Genomic DNA, 21,639 nt, shown 5'->3' on the forward strand with positions numbered 1-21,639 from the left:
CAGATGCAGTGCTCAGGCACTACTCCTGGCTTGGTGCTTGGGAAATACTTCTCACCAGAAGTGATACCTGGAGTATTGTTTGGTGGTGGGGTTTGAACCCTGGGTACCCTCATGCAAAGCATATGCTCCAGCCATTTGAGCCATTTCCCTGGCCCATAGTACTATTTTTATACATACTTGGAACTAAGGATTTAAAATGGTTACATATCTTAGTTATTTTAAATTTGAAGTTTGAATTTCTTCACCTTATTATTTGTATCTGGGCTTGCGTTTATATTTATATTAAATAGTATTCCTTGTAGGAAGCATAACACAATGAGTGGGGTACATACATGCCATCAATGGATTGGATCACTCATGGCTTCCTTTAATTACAGATGTAAAATCTTTTTTTGTGTGGAGGCACACCCAGCAGTTCTCAGGGCTTCTGGCTCTTCACTCAGGGATCACTCTTGGCAAGTCTCATGATGAGATGCCAGGCATTGAACCCAGATTGGCTGCATGCGAGACATAAAACCTGCAGTATTATCTCTCTGTTCCCAGTTGTACTGTCTTTATTACTCTTTTGGTATGAGTCAATTCACAGTACTCTGAGATTAAGGTCTCATTTAAAATGCCCAGTGAAGATTCAGAAGTAGTATCTTTTAACTTGCCAGTGCAACATTGAATTGATTTTTTGTGTGTGTGTATACTTTAAGTCTTTATTTTGGCAGGTGAGGGGGTTGGCTGTTAAGTAGTTTGTGGGACCCAGGCATCCTTTTGGGCAGTGCTCAGATGCCAGAGGCCCGAGGGCTATACATTGGTGCTCAGGGGTACCTTGCTGTGCTGAGGATTGAATTTTGAGGCCTCTGCTTATATGGCATGCACCAACCATTTAGAGGTCTTCTTGGCCCTTGCACTTGCAGAGTGTGTGTGCGTGTGTGTGTGTATGTGTGTGTGTATGTGTGTGTGTGTGTGTGTGAGAGAGAGAGAGAGAGAGAGAGAGAGAGAGAGAGAGAGAGAGAGACAGAGAGACAGATAGAGAGAGAGACAGACAGACAGAGACAGACAGAGACAGAGAGACAGAGAGAGACAGAGAGAGAGAGGGCATGTGCATGATTGTTGTTTTGGGTGGTGTGTGTGATAATGTTACATATTTATTTTTGGGGGTGTGGCGGTGTCCATCTCTGGTGATGCTTAGGGTTGCTTAATGTTGGGGGATGCGGGGAACTTTGTTGAGCTACTTCACATTGGTATTCAGCCGCAAAACCCATGGAACCATAGTTCTAGGCTATAACTATTTTTGGGGGAGAGTCTAGGATATTTTTATCTCACGAAGAAGTAGTTTCTAAGGGAGAGGGGATCTATTAATTGAATACAATTAATTGAAATATTTAAAAAGTGAATTTCTTTATTGAAACTTTATGGGAGAGGATAAGGGATTGCTGAAGATCTAGGTTTAGTCTTTTGCTTAGTATATAATGAGGGCAAAAGTAAGAAAAGACTTAATTTTTTAAATTAGTTTTTGGTTTGGGGTCCCACCTAGCAGTGACCAAGACTTACTTCTGGCTCTAAGCTCAGGGATCACTCTTGGCAATGTTTGGGGTACTATATGGGCTGCTGGGGATTGAACCCTGGTTGACTGCTTGCAAGATAAGATACCTTACCTGCTGAATCATTTCTCTTTCCCTAGTTGTCTTTCTCTGACATTTCACTGAGTTCACTCTAGTTTTTAAATTAGTATTTTGTGAGTTGGTTTTATTAGCATGTTAGAAAATATTCTATTCAATAAATTACACTACTCCTTTCTCTTTTTCCTTCATATTGTAAGCATAAACTTTTAACTTGCATTTGAAAATATGGAAATATTAGATTTTTTTTTTCTGTTTTGGTCACACCTGGAGATACTCAGGGGTTATTCCTGGCTCTGCACTTAGGAATTACTCCTGGTGGTGTTCAGGGGAAACGTAGTATTAATGTATAAGTATTTTATTTTGGATTATTTAAATTAAAACAATGGGTTATAAATATAACTCATCACCTCAAGTAATGTTCCTACCTAGTTTATACTGCAAATCATTTAATAGAAATATTCACTATTTTACATATGTTTCAAAGTCCATGTGTAAATAAGTTGCTGGTTTACTGTTTTAAAAAATTAATGTGCTGTCGTCTTGTGATTGATGACTAATGAATATGATGTGGGCCCTCTAAATTTACATGCCTGGAATACTTGCAAAGTGTGAGTTTAGATTCTGATTTTCAGCAACTTCAGCTGACTGATGTTTTTGAACATAATACCCAAACTACACTGCCTCATGTTTTAGTTATTTTTTACTTTGAAAAGTCCTGAGTCAAATCCCAGGGATAGGTAGACTGACCCTTGACCCTGTGCTCAAATATTAGATGGAATAAAATAATGGGAACTTCTGATTAAGGAGGAATGAGATGAACTTCTTTCAAATATAAACAAACAAATGATGTAGAAACAACTGGTTACTGAAATCATAATGAGGGTAAGGGAAAGGGGTTTTGTGTTTGTATGTGATTAAGGGTGGGTGGTCTGTGGCTAAAATTTATATAGCTTCTATTAACTGTTCATTAAGCACAAGGAGATTTTTACTGTTACTTATTTTCTTATGATTTGGAGGCCATACTTGGTGGTGCTCTGGGTTTACTCCTGTCTCTGTGCTCAGAGATCACTCCTGGTGGTGCTTGAGGACATTGTATGGGATGCTGGGGACCAAACTCAGGTCAGCCACATGCATGGCAACTGCCTTACCCACTCTACTATCTCTCTGGCCCAAGGAGAATTTTTAAAAGTTTTTGGTGATAGAACCATAATCACTGTTTCATTGTTTTGTGTGTGCAGTCAGTGCTGCTTCGTAGAGTGGCTGGGTCCCAGGATCCATCCCCTTGTTCCCCCTACCTTGCTTAGTAAAGAAAATGGAGAGGAGACAGTAGTAGAAAAGACATGTGGGGAAAAAGTGACTAATGATAAAAGGAAACATGGACAGTAAATGGAGAAATACCAAGCGGATTGATGGACTACTTTGGTAGTCATTTCATCTTTTCTGGGGTTAGAAATATATTTTGAGAGTCAGTTTAATTTTCAGAGTTGTTCCAGGGCAATGGAACCTTGCCTGCTCATTTTCTGCCTTTTTCTTTTCAAATATTTAAAAATTAAAAACAAAGATTATTTTTTATTTAGTCACTGTGAAATTACAAAGTTATTCATGATTGGGTTTCAGGAATGCAGTGTTTCAACACAATCCCTTCACCAATGTCCACTTCCCTCCACCAGTGTTTCTCCCCTAACCTCAAATCCCCCTTTGCTTCCCACCCACTGGTCTGCTTCTACAAAAGTCTCCTTTAAAAAGCCTGTACAAGTTTTTGCATTGTGTTTTACAGTACTTTCCTGATAAGGTTTGTACATAACACCTCACCAGCTTTTAGCCGCACCTCATCCTCCCAATTGAAAACTTCTCCCCACCATAGACATTGCCCCAATCAGTAACAGACACTGATTTTCTGTCTTTTTACATCCTGTTGTTTCTAGGGAGATGAGAACCAGGATGTTTGGAGTAGCATACAGTGAAGGGTCGGGTATTGCTGGAAAAGCCTTTTGCTTAGACTGATTGAATTAAGTCCTTTTGAATTCAGCACAAGTGAAAGAAAACAAAAACAATAGAATTGTTAGAAAGGAACTGTCTCCTTGAGGCACCTCTCTTCTAGTTACATAGTTTTGACCACTCTTTGTATGTGTGTGTGTCTGTGTTTTTAGCGGGGCCAGGAGCCAGGGGAGAGGAAAGGGCATATCCAGCAGTTCTCAGGGCTTTCTCCTGGTTCTGCACTCAGGATTCACTCCTGGTGGGCTTGGGGACCATATGTGACGCCAGGGACTGAACCCACATTGGCTGTATGCAAGGCAAGTGCTCTCTACCTGCTGTACTGTCTCTCTAGTCTCTTGACCACTTCTGAAAGTTCTGAAAGGAAGATGAGTCATTTTAGAATTCAGTGTGATAAAAGATAAAGCATAACTTGCTACTTACGTATGTTAATCTCTGGGAAATAGTTAGGGCAGGGGTTAGAAATATATTTTGAGAGTCAGTTTAATTTTCAGAGGGACCCAGAAGGGCTCAAGTACGACACATTGTGCATGAGGGCATGTAGGAAATTGATTTGTTGAATTTACTTCAATACTCTTTTGCACATACCTTGTTTTATAGACATGGTATTGCTCTTACCTTACACCGTGTTTGACAAGTTAAGAATGCAGGCTTGGGAGCTACTACCTGGTTTAAATCTTGTCTCCTCTGCTTTTTAGTTGTATGACTCTGGATCTCTCTTTGTCTTAATTTTTCCCCTGGTTAAATTGGAAATAGGACCTTACTGCATAGATGGTTGCTTGTATTTAATGAGATATAATATGTGTAAAATACTTAGAATAATGCCCAATAAATATACTCTACAGGTCCTCAAAAGTATAAGTTCTCATTATTCTTTTTGGCAGGTGAATAATCTGCTTCACATTTGCCTATGGCATCATATTAATTTGGATAAATAAAGAGTAGATTTCAACTGCTAAACTTTTCTGTGGGGTGGTTGGACACAGTGGGTGGTGCCTGGAACTTACTCCTGGTTTTGCACTCAGGGATCACTTCTGACAAGTTTGGGGAATCATATATGGTTTCAGCTTTGAACTCAGGTCAGCCACATGCAACACAAGTGCTCTACCCACTGTGCTGTCGCTCCAGGTCCCCTGTCTGAATTTTTTTTTAAATAGTTGAAGTATATTAATCTCTTGAGTATTACTGTAGTGACTGCAAAGATTAATTGTTGCCATTACTTACAAGGTGGTTGAATTTTGGAAGAAAGGCTGTTGTTTATAGATGCTTTCATAATCGAATATACTTTAGTTAAGGAGCTCTTCATGTAGGTTAATTTTTTTTTCGATTAGACCTTTCTTTTTTTGCTTTTTTTTTTTTTTTGGCAAGGGGGGGCGGTCACTCCTGGCGATGCACAGGGTTTACTCCTGGCTCTGCACTCAGGAATCACCCCAGATGGTGCTCAGGGGACCATATGGGATGCTGGGAATCGAACCCGGGTCGACCGCATGCAAGGCAATCGCCCTACCCGCTGTGCTATTGCTCCAGCCCCTAGGTTAATTTTCTAAAAAAATCTTTTGTAAGGTTACTGTATCAGCAAGTAGGGGTTAAGCAAACCTCTCTGAAAAATTTCACTTTAACATTGCATTTAACAGCCTTTTATTTTTCTCTGTGCAGTGACAAATTCAGGGGTCTGATTTAGAGCCTAGAAGACTTCCGCAGTTGAACATGATGGTTGTCTGCATGTAATCAGATATTTATTGGTTAAAACATGTTCATAAGCAGCCTTGTTTAGTTTTTGTTTAAACATCTGATGCAGGTAGCAATGAAAGAGAAAGCTTGGTCTGGTTAACTTCTTCTAATTGAGTCCAGGAGCATGGAGTAAGGTCTATCTTATATCTTATCCCACATTCTAAGTCTTTGACTAGAAGATACATTGGGCCTTTGGGAACCTCAGGGAATGGTGGGGGAAGGGAAACTCATTGGTTAAGAATAATTTTCTAAATTGATAACTTGTTTTTGCCAGATTGGCAGTGATAGTTCGAGCCCTCAGAAAAACTGGCTCCAGGGAAGGGAGCTGGACAGAGAATGGGGCTGCTGCTGGTTGGGGGTGAAGTGGCAGCAAGCAGGGGGTGGAATGGGCACATAAACTCCAGCGCTCCGAGGCTTCCAGACCACGAGACATTGACCCAGGTAGCAGAATTTGGGTTAATTTTTTCTTTCTTTTTTTTTTTTTTTCTAAAGGAAAACACTACTGATATTTCTTGTTTCCTTCTATTTTGGTAGACAAAACAGTGTTTCTGCAGTTCTCTTTACTTCTCATTTAGATTTTTTCTAAGAATTGATTTCAGAAGACTGTGTTTTGCGAGACTTATCTGCATTCAGGGATCACTCCTTACAAGCTTGGGGGATCATATGTGGTTTCAGCTCTTGAACTCTGGTCAGCCACATGCAACTGAAGTGCTCTACTCATTGTGCATCTGAATTTTTAAAATATTTGAAGTATATTAATCTCTAAAGTTCATCTCGGATATTCTTTGAAAAATAACAATATAGTGCAATGCATCTGATTATCTCTATAAGAGTGTTTTGAAAATTAATGCATTAATTACCTCAGATGAAGGTATAGCAGAGTCTTCCCTGGTCAGAATTTATTGACTTTCTAGGGAATCTCCAGTTTGTGAGAATTAAATACTGGGACAAAGACAGGAGTACAGTGGTTTATTTATAGTTTAGTACAATTATATTTCAAACCCAACTATATCATAAAGGTATCTTTTCCTTGCTGGGGAATTTTAACTAACCTAAAATTTCTTACATATATTTTAGAAATGAGACCAAACCAAGTGTCTGACCTGCTCTTTGTGGGAAGAGAATAGATGTTTATTATATATTATACTTTATATAATATATTGAGCACTCAAGAGGAAGAAGATGGGTCAAAGGAGAGAACATAGTTTTAAGTAGAGATTTCTTTTACTGTCCCATTACTGAGAGTTTTGAGTTGACATATTGCTTCGTTTTGTTGATTTTTAAATTTTCTTTGATAAACATCATAGACGCCAAGACAAAACAAAAAGAAAAATATAAACATGCACTCACACACACTGGTTATTTTAAATACCAAGCATGTCAGCATAAAATTAAAATGAATTGACTAACAAAATTTCTGCTTTGAAATTTTGTAAAACTAATTAAAACCAACAAGGACATTTTTCAATGTTTTTGACTTCTTCAGGGTGTTGACATTGGGATGATTTTGGTTAAAACTTGCTTTAACTCTGTAATTGCTGTTGGGATTTTGGTTAATCTCTGGTTGCGGAATAGTAAATGCTGTTGATATTGTGCTGGGGCCATATAGTTGTTAAAGACAAGGTCTTTGAAGTGGTGGATATGGGATCCTTTCCCACCCACGTGTAACTGTTAAAAGAACACCATTGCCATGTGAATTCTTACTTTTTAACTTTGCCTTTGAAGTAACTTTCACAGAGAATTCCTGTTACCTGGAAATTGACGACAGACTTACACCATTTCCTTTTTTTTTCTTAGACGTTCCATCCTCAGAGCAGCCTGAACTGTTCCTAAAGAAACTTCAGCAGTGCTGTGTCATTTTTGACTTCATGGACACGCTATCTGATCTTAAAATGAAAGAATACAAGCGCTCCACTCTTAATGAACTGGTGGACTACATTACAATAAGCAGAGGCTGTTTGACAGAGCAGACTTACCCTGAAGTAGTTAGAATGGTGAGTTTCTTTTTTTCCGCCGCGGACATTCGTAAGCACCTCTACTCACAGGTGTATTTATTGCAAAGTCAGGCCATTGGGAGTCATCTCCACCAAAGAGGGACAACTTGCTGGGAATGAAAGCAAAAGTAGTTGGCACAATGGTAGAACTTGAAGAGGATGATTCTCTGAGAATGAAGTCCAGAACTTTTCACCTACCACACTATTGGAGGAAGTCAGTGACTGCAGAGTATGAAGTCAAGATAGCCAGAGTATTACTAGTATTTTCTGGTATTGGGAAAAGAAAGACAGAGGAGAAATACCAAAAGTTATAGATCTGTGGTTTGAAAAACACGCAAGCCTGTTGGATGTCTTGGTTATCCCCTTTCCATCCCCTTCACCTCCCCTAATTCATTGTGGTATATTAGGAATGGCTTTAAGTTTAATAAAATTGTAATTTGTAGAATCTAGTTAAAGCCTTTCTTGGGTTTATAAACTAATCATTCTCTTTCTAATCTTGAAATCAGGGGGCGGTGTCTTTTCATATTCTTGAACAAAGATTTGCACTGTGTGTGCTAGTTAGGGGTTACGAGAAGCAACATTATTAGCAGAATGCAAGGACTTAGGTTCTTATTGTATCAGTAATTACATTAATGTTGCAAAAGCTGAACTAAAATAAGGTTTTCTTGTTAGCCTTGTGTGGGAGGGTTGCTGTCCCCAGCATCCTAGATAATTTTGAATGGGAGAGCATGTACTCTTTCAGGGGTTGGGGGCTGCCTGCAGTTAGACTGCAGAGATCCAAAGTGTATCATTGGGAGGGAAGACCCTTGGAGAATTTGATCCATTGTGTACTGCTGAAAGCCTATTTGGGTTTTCTGTTTAACTCATGTAGTTTGTAATCTACAGGAATAGGGGGAGAAAGTTATCTGTGATTGAGAAATTAAAAAGTAAATAGTTCAGGAGAGATAGCACAGTGGGTAGGGCTCATTCCTTGGATGCAGCCAGCTTGAGTTCTATTTTTGGTATCCCATAACGTCCCCTGAGCCCTTCTAGGAGTGATCCCTGAACACAGGGCTAGAAGTAAACCAGAAATACAGCCCCCTGAGCTACTCTATGAGTGTTCTTTGAGCACGGAGCGAGGAAAAGTGCCAAATAAATTACTACCTGAGAAACTATGATTGATATTTGAAAATTTTTTAAAAATTCTTTCAGAACAACTCCTGAGACCCATATCCAGGTGTTGCTGCATTTCTTATAGGCATATAATTTTCTGTAGATTAACTGCTAATTCTTTAGCTCTTGAGCTGGGATCCTCTGCTAGGGAGTATTTTGCCTTCCAGGACACTTTGGCAGTGTTGAGAGACATGTTTGGTATTCACAGTAGGGTCAGGGATTTTTGGGGGGAGGGAGGGGAGGATAGAGGTCAGGACTGTTGCTGAACACCTTGTAATGCATAGGACAGCTTCCACAAAAAGAGCCCTTGGCTTCAAATGTCTGTACATTTGAAGGGTCTGTACAAATGTTTGAGGGGTTGAGAAGCTCTGCTCTAGAGTCTGCATGCCATCTAAACCTTTGACCTGATACTTTGGAGCTATTCTAGTTCACCTGTCTTCTCTGGTTAATCTCGGTCTACCTGTAGAAGAGGTCACCACTATTTATGGCTTTCTTCTATATTTTTCCATGAATAATCTATGATTATGTAGACATAGATGTGTAAATACTATTTTTTTTCTGAACACACAAATGGTGCATGCTATATTCACACTGTACCTTGCTTTCAGCACACTGCTTCTATTTTTATAGCTCTGTAATATATGTATTTACTGTGATATAATTTATATAAGCATCACCCTAATAATATGCTTGCACATATATTGGTTTCCCTTTGCTTGGGACCATCTGTGTATTTCCTGATTTGTTTTTTTAATAGCTCACTTCTCTCACCTAGTTTCTGTGCCTGGTTTCTGTGATTTCATTTTTCCCTGCCCTTTGCCTCTATTTCTAATTTTCCCCTTCCTTTCACCTCTTGGCCTAATAAGCTTCCACTAATTTTCTGAAAAGCCAGGAGATTTCCCCTTGCTGTGCTTTCTCTGCTTCTTGGAAATCCCTCTATTTGGAATTTGTTCATTTGCACTCCGACCCACCTGTCCCCACTTTATAAATCCTCTACACATTTATGTAATTTTTCTGTTAAAACTCTGAAAGTTCCTCAAGGAACTGTATCCTGCATGTCTCTGATTTCTGGAATGTCTTCTAGACCCGGAGTTTGTTGGGTGAATGAATTTCCTCCTAAAATATGGACATTCCAAATTACTATATTTTGATGAAGATATTAATGTTATTGTGTAGTTATTAAATATAACATTTGGCATAATCTCCCCCTGCCCCCCCAAAAAAAAAACCCAAACGTAAATTTATTCTTATGAACCCAAACCACGTTGGTTCTCAGTCACTTTTGGTAAGAACCATTTTCTCTTCTCCCTTTACTTTCCCTACTCCCCACTACCCAGAAGAGAAAAATGCTTCTGTCATTTGTGTGTGAATATGTCGTTAAAAATGTACTTGAACCCCCACCTTACCAGACACTGAATCTGAAACATGTTTATTATTCTAAGACATTCAACAGTGAACTTCCTAGATCAGTGTTTACTCAACTGAGTGATAGCAGTGGGAGGTGGGGGGTGGGGGGACATGTGGGGAGAGGTGCTGAACAATCCAGGGTCATCAATAGTAGCCTCGGTGTCAGAGGGCATTTACTGCTTGTTCAAAGAAGATCGATGTCAAGGTGGGGGGTGGGGGGAGAGTGAGTGAGAGAGAGAGAGCGAGAGAGAGAGAGAGAGAGAGAGAGAGAGCGAGAGAGAGAGAGAGAGAGAGAGAGAGAGTGTGTGTTTAGTGTTCTTACAGGTGTAATTCATTTACTACATTTCACTTTTGAGACTTCTAATTACTAGTAGTACAGGGTTTTCAGACAATTTGGGGCATTTACAGAGAGTGTGGTAGTAGAGTAGAAAGGTAGGAGTGTGGAACCACACAAACTTTGGCTTTGATGCTGGCTCTGCCCACACATACTTGCTCCATTACCTTGGATGGAGTCTTCTGTCTGGGGAGTCCCAGTGCTTGTGTGGTGCTTAGAGAGGGGCATAGGATTAGAGGAGGAGTGGTCACCGTCCTCTACCCTGCTCTACCATTAGTTCCCTCAATGTACTCCTCTACCTTCCTCTACAAATAGTCACTCAACTTAAGGAAGTAAAATTGTACTTTGTACGTCACGGTTCTCATCTTTTCAGATACACGTATGGTCTAGAAAGCAGGGTGTTGCTGCCCTGTATGAATAGCTGGAACCATATTGCACTGGATGCCTGGTTTTACATCCCAGAATGAGTAATGACTTATGAAGGCATCTTCCGGTGTCAGTGTTATTACCAAAAGCCTTTGACTGAATCTCAGGGATTTATACTTTGAAAGTTGCATTTCCTGTTAGAGAAAAAGTTTGACAGATGAGATTAACCTAGGAGTTATAGAATCATTTCTAGCAAAATGCATATCACCTGTATGCTGCTAGAATTCAGGAAGAAAAGAACTGTTCATGTATAAATAAAAACAAAAGCAGTTTGGCCCCAATATACCTGCAGAAGACATAATTGAAAGAACCCCAGACAGAGAGGTTGTTGCAACCACTGTTCTAAATTTCCATATTTCAGGTAATTAATAGTGAGAACTTGGTTAAATAATTTTGTCTCTAAGCCTCCACTCCTCCTATTGTAAGTGGAAGGAGTTGAGAATTAGTTTTTTCCTCCTTCCAAGTCTGAAAAACCTCCAGTTCATTTCCTTCCAGCAAAGACTAAGAAATTAAGAATAGATTTTTCCCATTATAAAGGTTTACAAGCCATTGTCCAGATAGCCTAGGTAAGTTGCTTATCATATCTATTTCTCCTCATACAAAAAAGAAAATCAGGACTTTCAGTTCCTTTTAAGTTTTGTCACATTCTATTTTCATCATCTCACATGTTGGACTTCTTTCCTTTAGGCAGTAATATTTCCACTTTAAACTAATATTTCAATTAATTTATTTTTCCTTTCCTGTTCTCTTATCATGAATTCATTTGAAAGATACCTTAGAATTTCTGGCTTTTCATGTAATTTAAAAATTATATGTTAGAAGTTTTTTGACTCAAATTAAAATTCTGTTTATTTGATATATTTTAAATATTCATTTACTTTTCAGATTATTTCTTTTAGGACTGAGGTGTGATTCAGGTGACAGAGCACATGCCTCGCGTGTGTGAGGCCCTCAGTTCAGTCATTAGGAATGACCATTTTGGTGCTCCAGAGCATAGAACCTATTATTATTTTTTTGAAAATCACTTTGGGGATAGTTCGAATCTGAGATAAAATTTTATTAGTGAAAACATTAGTTTAGTTCATTCGAGGACATGTTTTCTAAGTGACTTCGAGCAACATGATACTTAATGATAAAGACAGATAAGATCCTGTTCAGTTACAAACTCAGAAAGAGAATGTTCATGTGAACAAATAATAAGATATTATGATAAATACGTTAATAAAGTATGTACCAGGCAGGAGGGAGAAGATGAACGGGGGATTATGTTGAACCATCCTTGCATCCCTTTGATGAGCCCCACTTGATCTTGGTGTATGAGTTTTTGATATGTTGTGAGAAGGGGGGATTAATTCAAGATTAATTGGTAGAAATAGTGAGGAACACTTTTACAGAGAGGAGGGCTTCTAAAAGTGGGGTATTAAAAGATGAATATGCATTTTCTAGGTGGCTGAGGGTGCTAAAATGGAAATAAAAAGTATATGATGCAAAGGAATTCCCAAATGATATTATATTTTTGGGAAAAGAAAAATAGTGCTGTGTTGTTACAGTAGAGAAAGGCGGGGGAGGGAGGGAGGGAATATATGTATTGAGAACTGGGATTGATGGTGGCAATTGAAGATGCAAACGTGGATCAAATCCTAAAAGAATTTCACAGAAAGTTAATAAACACTAAAAGGGTTTAAACAGGGGAATGATATGGTCGTATTTGTTTGTGGACTGGGTTGGAGGAAACCAAAATTGAAAGCTGAAATTGGTTAGAGGGACTATAGTATTCAAGAAGTTGTGGAGGACCTAACCAAGCATTGACATGGAAGTGTAGAGAAAGTGAGCAAAGGGTGGCCTTTGAGACACAGGAGATGAAAATTGAAATCAGAATTTCTTGTGATATGTGTAGTCAGAGAAGGAAAGAGGTCTAGGATAGTTTTGTGAACTAGGTAGTTTGTGGTGCTGTTTGAGAAAGAGCAGGCGGGAGCAGGAGCATATTTGGGGTAGAAGCAGAGGGTTTGGTTTTTGATGCATTAACTTAGAGTTTATGGGACACTCAGGCGTGGAAACTAAGAGATTGGTAATCACCAGTATGGATGGAAGGTAGGCGAGAAAAAGAACAGTGGAAACAGGAGATTTCAGGAGATTCAAGGAATCAGTGTGCAGTGGTGAGGTGGTAGCTAATGAGTCAGCAGGAGTACAGGAACTCTGAGGAAGCTGAGGTAATGATTGTAGATAATGATTGCATGGGCACTGGTAGAATCTTGGGTGTACTGTCTTCAGAGTCAAATCCTGTCCTGCGTCTCTGGCAGAAAGTATACCTTGTCACACTGGTTATTTCCGTATTTTACCACTATGGTTATGACTTATCTTAGTTTCACAGTCCAACCCTACTTCCATATAGCTTCTATAAATTTCAAAATATAAAATATATGATTTTCCAAAGTTAATGTAATTTTAGCATAAAAAATGTTGAACAGCTATTTCTTTTCTGTTGAAGTCTTCATAAACTTTTGTTTTTACCAATTCAAATTATACCTTGTCACTTGGTTTTCTCAGTGCTTTCTCTCATACATTCTTTGATTTAACTGAAGTCTTTGTTCTGGTTAGCCTCTGAGGAGGACAATATAATTTTGTAGAAAATTACAAAGTTGCAATTAAAGGTCTGAGAGTCTGCCTCCACAGAATTTTAGGAGTGCTTTGTTTAACTTCGTACTCTGAAGGACAGAGAGTTTCTTTCCATAAAATAACAACTGTCTAAAAGTAGCCTTGGGAATAATAACTACCAGGGGGAATATGAAATTTCTATTTTTTAATCTTCCTGCATCTGATAAGAAATACAACTATACATCATAGCCAGAATTTGCCTTGGAGGTGATCCAAAGGAGATAAGATTTTTGGATGTGAGCCATGTGGGGTGGTAGAGAGGCAGGCTGTTCAAAAAAAATTTTAATATGTACATAATTGAAGAGAATTAAGTGATATCTGGGAAAGGCATTTAGGAAGTGACAATTTAAGCATAGGACCTAGGAGAAAGGAAAGCATTCCTTGGCACTTAGACAATATTTTAAGATGATCAAAATGACGAATACTAGAAGCTTTTTTTTTTTTTAAGAATGAGAGCTAGAAAATTCACTGTGCAAAATTAAGATCCTATTGTTACCATTTGTGATTTATTGGCGAGTAGAAAAACTGGCAGGCATATATCCTTTCCTTACTTGTCATTTAATTATGATCACTTTGTGCTGTGACATTGTTTTTAGAAAACAGTTGTATGGGGATCCTGAGGGACTCTTGGCAGTGCTGGTGCTGCCAGGGCCAGGGGTGTCCCACAGCCAGGCAGTGCCGGGGCTTAAACTCCAGGCCGGGCACTTGCAGGGGATGTTTTGGGCCACTTAAGCAACATCCTGCTCCCCCCCTCCAGTTTTCTCTAGTTGTTGCTTAAAGTTAGCAACTTTCATCTAGCTAGACAGGCTTGATTTTTCTGGAGTTAGTGGATCTCCTGCTGTTGATTTCAGGATTTGTGTGTTTTGTGTATTTGTGTTTAGGGAATTTTGCCAGTGAAATCATCTGGGTCAGGAGTTTCCTATTGGAAAGTCTCTACTAATAAATTCAGTTTCTTGTGGGCAGTGCTCAGGGTCATCTGCTGACTTTGTATTCAGAGGACCATGTGCTGCCAGGGATTGACTTGGAGCTCCCACATGCGAAGCCTTTGTTCAGCCTGTTAAACTAGCTCTCCAATCCAGAATGCAACTTCAAGCAAGTGCGTTGATCCCTGTACAATCTCTCTGGCCCCTGAATTCAATATCTTATGTGTGGGGCGGAGGTGGAGGGGAGTGCTTAGCTACACGTGGGCAAGTGCTTTTTGGTCCCTCTGTATTTAAGAATTGAATTTCTTAAATTCCTGTTTGAGACTTCAGATTTTCTGTTTCATTGCGTCGGGGGAGAAGAGTGATGATCGTGCAGTGAGTAGCGCTCTTGCCTTTCATGTGGTTAGCTGGGGTTCCATCTCCAGCATCCTGTTTGGTACCCCAAGCCTCACCAGGAATGATCCCTGAGTACAGATCCAAGAATAAGTCCTGAGCACTGGTATGTGTGACCTAAAATAAAATAGACAAAAACCCAAAACAAAATAATATCGTCTGTCAGTTTTGGTAGTTGTTTCTGTAGTTAGATAATTTAGAGTTTGCAGTTAAATTCATAATCCTTGGGAGTTCTTCACAAATACATGTCTATGTATGTATCTCTATATATGATATAGTTCATACCTATACTCTTCTCATCATTAGCATAATCATCTATAGTAACTGCATATGATTTAATCCAGTCTTCATAATAGCCCTATTGAAGTAGGTAGTATTACCATGTATATTACTTTATAAGTCATGTAGAGAAAGTAGAGAGAGGTGAAGAAATTTGCCCAAATGTACTCCCATGGGGAGCTGGCAGAGGTGGCACTGAAACCCAGGCTCTCTCTCTCCAATGCCGGGGATCTTACTTTCTGTGATGGTGCTTTCCTAAATCATTCACTTCAGTCAAATGAAGACCAAAACTTTGAAAGCGTTGGGCCAGGGATGTGATTCAGTGATTTGCCTGAGTCTCCTTTTTTAAAATCCCTGGTACCAAAAACCAAAAACTACTAAAGAGTGGGCTCTTGGGTAGGTGAGATAGTTCAGTAGATGGGATTAAGCTTTTCCCTGTATTTTTGGTTTGACTTGGCCAGACTAGATAGTGGAAATGTATTCATTTTTACTTGAATTCTCTCTTTCACCCTTCTACCTGTCTGCCTTATTTTAAAATACAGTGCTTTATCTGTGTCATCCTATAATTGTTAAAAGTGCTTTTATCTTTTGTCACTGTGATTTACAATATTGTTAATAACACGGTTTTTTGTGTGTCTTGTAGTGTCTGCTTTTTTCCACCATTATCTCAGTGTCCTAACTGCTGCCATACTTCCTCCTCCTCCTTTCCTCCATCTCCTTCCCCTTCACTTTCTCCCCCCCATCCCCTTTCTGTGTGTCTCCCAAAACGATCTTCTCTGTCTCCCTCCTTCTCTCCCTCCTCCTGTGGTGCTCTGCTCAGGGTTTACTCCTAGCTCTGTGCTCAGAGATAGCTCTTGGCAGTGCTCTGGGGCCCATATGGGGTGCTGGGTATCAATCAGGTTGACCGTGTGCGAGATAGTCCCTGCCTGCTGTACTGTCTCTCGCACCTCATGCTGTGCTTCTTTATATCCCACATATGAGAGAGAAACAAAGATCTCTGCACCTCTCTTGTTTCCAGATTTTGGCTATAATGAGTAGAGCTGTAGTGGACATAAAATGCAGATGTCTTTTCTGAATAGATATTTTGAATGAATAATTTGAATAGCAGGGTTGGGGCACATGCTGTGCTTAGGGGTTACTCCTGGCTCTGCACTCAGCAATTACTCCTGGCAGTGCTCAGGGGACCATATGAGATGCTGGGGATCAAACTCCGGTTGTGTGCAAGGCAAGAGCCTACCTGCTGAACTGTCTCTCTGGTCCTGATATTTTGGGTCCTTTTTCCCAATGCCCAGAAGTGGGATTGCTGGATCATAGGGAAGCTTGGTTCATCTTTTTTTTTTTTTTTTGAGAAGTGTTTATATTATTTTCCAAAAAGGTCAGACCAGTTGATATTCCCACCGGCAGTGAATGAAGATTTCCTTTTCCCACATCGACACCAACATTGGTTGTTTTGTTCTTTGTAATTTCTCCCTGGTGTAAGGAAACAAATCTTGTTGATTTGATTTGCATTTTCCTGATTATATGTGATGCAGAGCATTTTTCCATATACCTATTAGTCAACTGTATGTCTTTCTTCAGGAGGGTTTTTTCCCCCTTCTCTTCTCCCATTAAAATTTATTTTTTGCTCTGTCTTACCAGTGCTTTACCTTTTGTCAGATAAGTTGTTGGCAAATATTTTCTCCCAATCTGCGGGGTGTTGTTGTTTTTTTTATTCTGTTCACCCTTTCACTGCAGTGCAGAAGCTTCTTAATATAATGTAATTCCATCTGTTTATTTTTGTGTCTATTTGCTTGTGTGTTGGCATTGAATCATTGAAGGTTCAGTAAGTTTGGTGTTCTGAAGAGTTCTGCTCATGCTTTACTGATATGATTTATGGAATCTGGTCTCATATCAAAATCTTTTATGGGGGCCACACCCACCTGTGCTCAGATGTTACTCCTGTGCAAGGCGAGCACCATACTGGCTGCATACTCTCTCTGCAGCCCCTAATATCAAGGTCTTTAATACATTTTTTAACTTTTCTTGCCCTGGTCTGCCATTCTTTGGGGGTGAAATAAGAATGCCTGGTGAAGGGTGGGAGAAGCCTGAGAGGATGTCTGTGTCAAAACTCTGTCCCACCCAAACTACAGTTCTTAAAACGATCCTCTTCTAAGTTTATAGGCTCTGCACCCATGCTCTGCTCTTTGTTTTGCCATTAAAAGCAGGCAAGTCCATTAGTGGCCAAGGAATGAATGACTCCCTTATTGCTTGGATGGTGTGGATGGGGCGCAAGGAGGTAGGTGGTGTTCGTAGGAGGTGTTTCCATTCCTCTGCTTCTGCTTGGACCCTTAGTCTTTGGAAGCACTTTTGTGCCTACAGATTGCTTTTCCTTTTTATTGTTTTTTTTCTGGGGCAGGTACAGGCCTGGCTCAGTCCTGCCATTTTCCTAGTTGTGTGTTTTAGTGTGGATTTTAACCCTCTAAAAGTACCAGTGTAACTTTATAAGGTTGTTGTGATGTCATTATTACTGTTATTCATGGACTACCTTCCATTCCTTCCAGATTTACATTTTTCTTTAGTTGGATTCATCGATTTTCTACTTAGAATGAAATCTGGCTTGAAAGGTTTTTTTTTTTTTTTGTCTCTTTAAGGTGAATTACCACATTTTTTCTCACACTGTGGATTTAAATTTTTTAAATGTGGGGAAACTTTACTTTTAAGATTTTACTTTAATAATTTTTTTAAGCCCAGGTACTGTAGTTTACAGTTATGTCCAGGCCTGTAAGTCTGTGGGTACTCATGTACACAATTGTGTGTGTGTGTGTGTGTATGTGTGTGTGTGTATTACTGCCCTTATTTAACTAAATAAAATTATTTTGATATCCTTTCATATTCATGTCCCTAATATATTAATAATTGACCATTTCCTCCTGCAAGTTTTCTCTCAAGGAATCTGACAGGGATTTTAATGTGTTTAATTTTAATTTAAATGTGCTGAGGAGCAGGGTTTCTGCACAGGAAGCAGCTAAGCTTTTCATGATTGCTGTTTGCTTCATTTACAAGCTGTAGTCCTTCTGGCTTAACTGCTTTACAGATTGTTCAGAGTTTTCAGGATACTTAAAATTGTTTGACAGCTGTGACTTGTCTAGCGCTGATTTACCCAATACTATCATCTCCTTGTAATGAGAATGCTTCCCCTCCTCCCCCCCTTCCCAGCTCCCGTGTTGGCAACAGAATTGTGGAGTATAAGATACAGTGCCGCATTCAAGTTTTGCTTTCTTCTTCCATGGTTTAATTTAACCCTGAAAATGTAAGATATGATTAGAATTGTAAACTATTGTAAACTATCTGCTGGAAAAAATCTACCCAGAAAATGGATCAGATGATTGAGAACTTGATTGGGAACTATTGCACGTTTGAGAGTCATGGATATTTCTGGAACTTGGAAGATAGAGAGGAATGGGAGAGATTTATTGGTCAGTTCTCTTAAGGAGAGAAAGCTGGTTGCACCACGGTGTTGCATTATTAGCTGAAAAAGAAACGCCAGCAAAACAGAGAAAATGATTGTCCTCAGTGTGGAATTCTCAGCCGGTAGTGCTCAAGGCAAGCTTTTGGCAAGAAAACAATGAGCAGGTCATTTCCAGGAGGGTAGTTGGCTTCTTACCAATTTTAAAAGCCAAACTAGATCTCCTAGATGAAAACAAGAAGAAATATGCTATCTAGTGACTTCTGTGGAGGAAGTTGCCTCTGGAAAGTGAGGATAAGATAAGAGTAAAAATGCACTAACAATGATGAATAGGGAAAGGGGATGGGGGTGGGCGGGTGGCTGACTGAGTACTGGAGAAGGGAAGACTGGAAAGATCTGAGGCAAAGGCAGCTATGGGCCTTCGAGCTGGGGAAGCAACAAGCAGAGCAAAATGCAGAGCTGCAAGCAGCCTATGGTCTTATACCCCGGCGACCGTTGCTTGGGAGGGTGAGGGCTGACACGAAGAGGAGAAGATGTTTCTGAATAGGAGTGGTTTCAACAGTTTGGTCAGTTGGGGTGCAAATTGACTTTTTTTTAAAGTGAATAAGCAAGCTTAGTGGAGAACAGAGTGTTTGCAGATCTTTCAGAAATGCAGGAAACAGTTGGACTCGCTAGATACTAGGTATTAGGTACTGACTGAATTGCTGTGAGGTACTGTAGAATTTCCCTTCCTGAGATGTCAAAACTTTGTGAGATTAGAACTCTGGTATAATGTGGGCTTCTTCCTATTCAGGGTATTTTGGCTTTTTCTAGTAGAAAAGTTAGAAGCAGCTGGTAAGTTTGGATAGTAGAGGAGGTGCTGGAAAGTAAAACTGTGCTGTTTTAAGGGGCTAAGGGGAGAGTCAGTTAGATTTTGTTCTGTAAATAAGTGCAGCTAGTTATTTGAGTGGTAAAATACTCAGGAGGCAGTGACCTTTAGCTGTACATTTAAAGTGTAAATTAACAGGTTGGTGTGTAGTTCCTGTCTCTAGAGCCTTCTCTGGTTTCTTTCCAAAGAAACAAACTCCCCACACTCCTGACTTCTGCAGCAAACACCAGTGAAGTAGAGAGGTGGATCAGGGAAGCCTCTTCCTGTCTCACCAGAGTCGCCTGTTATGCGGGCCGGAAGTGATGTTCATTTGGGGTCAGATGCTGTTCAGGTGTGCTTTTGTTTCCCAGACTCACCAGATGGCTCGGCTTGCTCAACTCTGTTCATGAAGAGTCACAGAGACAGACACGCACTGAGGGAGGGACTGGGTTTGTGCAGTGTTTCCTGTTGAGTTTTAGTGATTTCATCTGAGACCACATACACAAAAGCCAGAACCATACATTAGGAGTCTGAAGCGTTTGTGCGCACTGCTATTTATAAGTGAAGAGCTTGAATTTTTCTTTTGAATTCTAAAGTGGTGAAAGTTGTTAGAATATATGTTTTCAAAACTCCCCTGGTGGTTGTGTTTTTATCAGTCACCTTTTGTGTACTTGCTCATGGAGAAATCTTTTCAGCTTACCTGTAGTGGTATCCTTTTAGGAGTTTGGCTCAGTGAAACGGAGCAAAACCTTGCAAGCCCACGAGTGGCTTGAGTTGGGAGTACTGACTGCAGCCCGGGGCCTGCTCTGTGTTTATACGCACTGAGCAACAGGATTGTTGCAGTGTTTACACCTCTATTTTTGGATTCTAAGATTTAATATCAACAGTCTTCACTTTTGGATTCCACTGTTGCATTTCCAATTTTGGAGTCAGTGCAATATAGTTGTCTCTGTATATGAAATATTATTTCCTTGTGATTATGGTTTTGTGTGGAAATAATAGACTCCAGGTGAGAATTAATTTTACAGTGTTGTTACCATGTCAGCAGGTAAAAAGTTATGTCTGTCTTGAGTAAAGTTGAATCCTGAAAGAGAAGCTTCACAGGACTAGAAGATTCCTAGTTGGAGTTTATGGGTAAATAGTAGACTGGGGTGGAAGGAGATTACAGAGGTACAGTTTAATCTTGTAGATGGTAAACAGGGAGTTGGTAAGGTTTTAGAACTGGAGGTGAAATGTAATGAAAGGCAGTTCCTTTCTGCTTGCTCCCTTAAGGAGGAGGAAGCAGGCATATTTTAGCCAGGATGACTAATGGGTTTTTTGGGGGAGGGGGGGAGGATGAGGGGTTGTTTTTGTTTTGGGGGCCATACCTGGTAGTATTTAGGTCTTACTCCAGTCCTGAGCAGAAGCTGGAGTAAGATCTAAATCTGCCAGTGGGCATGGAGACCATATGTGTGCGCAGGATCGAGCCCTGGTTGACCACATGGAAGGCAAACACTACCTGCTGTAGTATCGCTATATCCACATCCCCATCCCTGTTCCTTTCCTCCCTCCCATCCCGCCCAAATCCCCACCCCTTTAATTGGAGTGAGTAGTAGTTCTAATTTAGTTAGATGGTGGCAAAGGGTGAGGAAATGAGTGTTGCATAGAACTTGTGTGTGCATACTCTCAGCCTGAGCTTATCAAGGAACATTGTGATAATCAGAAGAAAACTATTCATAGTTTTATTATTTAAATCTTGTCATAGGTTGGATTGGACCAGTGCCCCTTAGTTTATTTTTATATGAATCTTCCCTCCTAAATGATAAAACATTTAAATCAGAAGTTCCCAAACTTCTTTGGCGATTTGCCCCGTTTACTGGGAGGGGTGGGGGTGGGGGGAAATGTCCTCAACACCCTTCTGGAAATCGACCTTCTTTAAGCAAACAAACAACAGTCTCAGTTGCACCTGGGGTTTCTATGGCCCCTCCATCCTGTTTGGTGGTTTTGCTCACTTTGGGAGTACTGGTTTAGGTGGGCTTTGGGTTGTTTCTCAGCACGGGGCTATGCTCCAGTGCCTTTGTGCGCCTAGCAACACAGGCTCTCTGCACTGGTGTATGTAGCCCTGGAAGCCCAGGAGCACCTGGGGTGACACTGGCACCCATGCTAGCGCCTTAGTTTTGAGCTACTGGCCCAGTTGGCCAAATAGTACCAAGACTGGACCACCTGAGCACTGCTTTACAGCCTGCCCTCCCTCAAAAAATAAACAAACAAACAAACAAATAAATAAATAAATAAAAGAAGAAAAAGAAGTGGGTTTTTTTAGCATTGTGATGTGAATTTTTTTTTTTTTGATGCAGTTAAATATCGTTATTTGGGTGGTCAAGAACTCCCAGGCAGTGCTCAGGGGACCCAGAGGCCTCTCCCAGCATTCTCCATGGATATATGGGCCTGAAGAGTCGGTGCTCT

The 21,639-nt window shown here is 40.1% G+C and overlaps 1 protein-coding gene across 2 annotated transcripts in view; it reads left to right on the top strand.

Annotated features, from left to right (window-relative positions):
- Positions 1–21,639, top strand: part of PPP2R5E (protein phosphatase 2 regulatory subunit B'epsilon) — a 163,428-nt gene that overhangs the window by 80,855 nt on the left and 60,934 nt on the right. For both annotated transcript variants that reach the window (XM_004612367.2, XM_004612366.3), the window contains exon 3: positions 7,137–7,333. In XM_004612367.2, the coding sequence (XP_004612424.1) occupies positions 7,137–7,333 (197 nt within the window). The remainder of the gene's footprint in view (positions 1–7,136; positions 7,334–21,639) is intronic.

Source organism: Sorex araneus, chromosome 3, assembly GCF_027595985.1.
Source record: "Sorex araneus isolate mSorAra2 chromosome 3, mSorAra2.pri, whole genome shotgun sequence".
Lineage (NCBI taxonomy): Eukaryota > Metazoa > Chordata > Mammalia > Eulipotyphla > Soricidae > Sorex > Sorex araneus.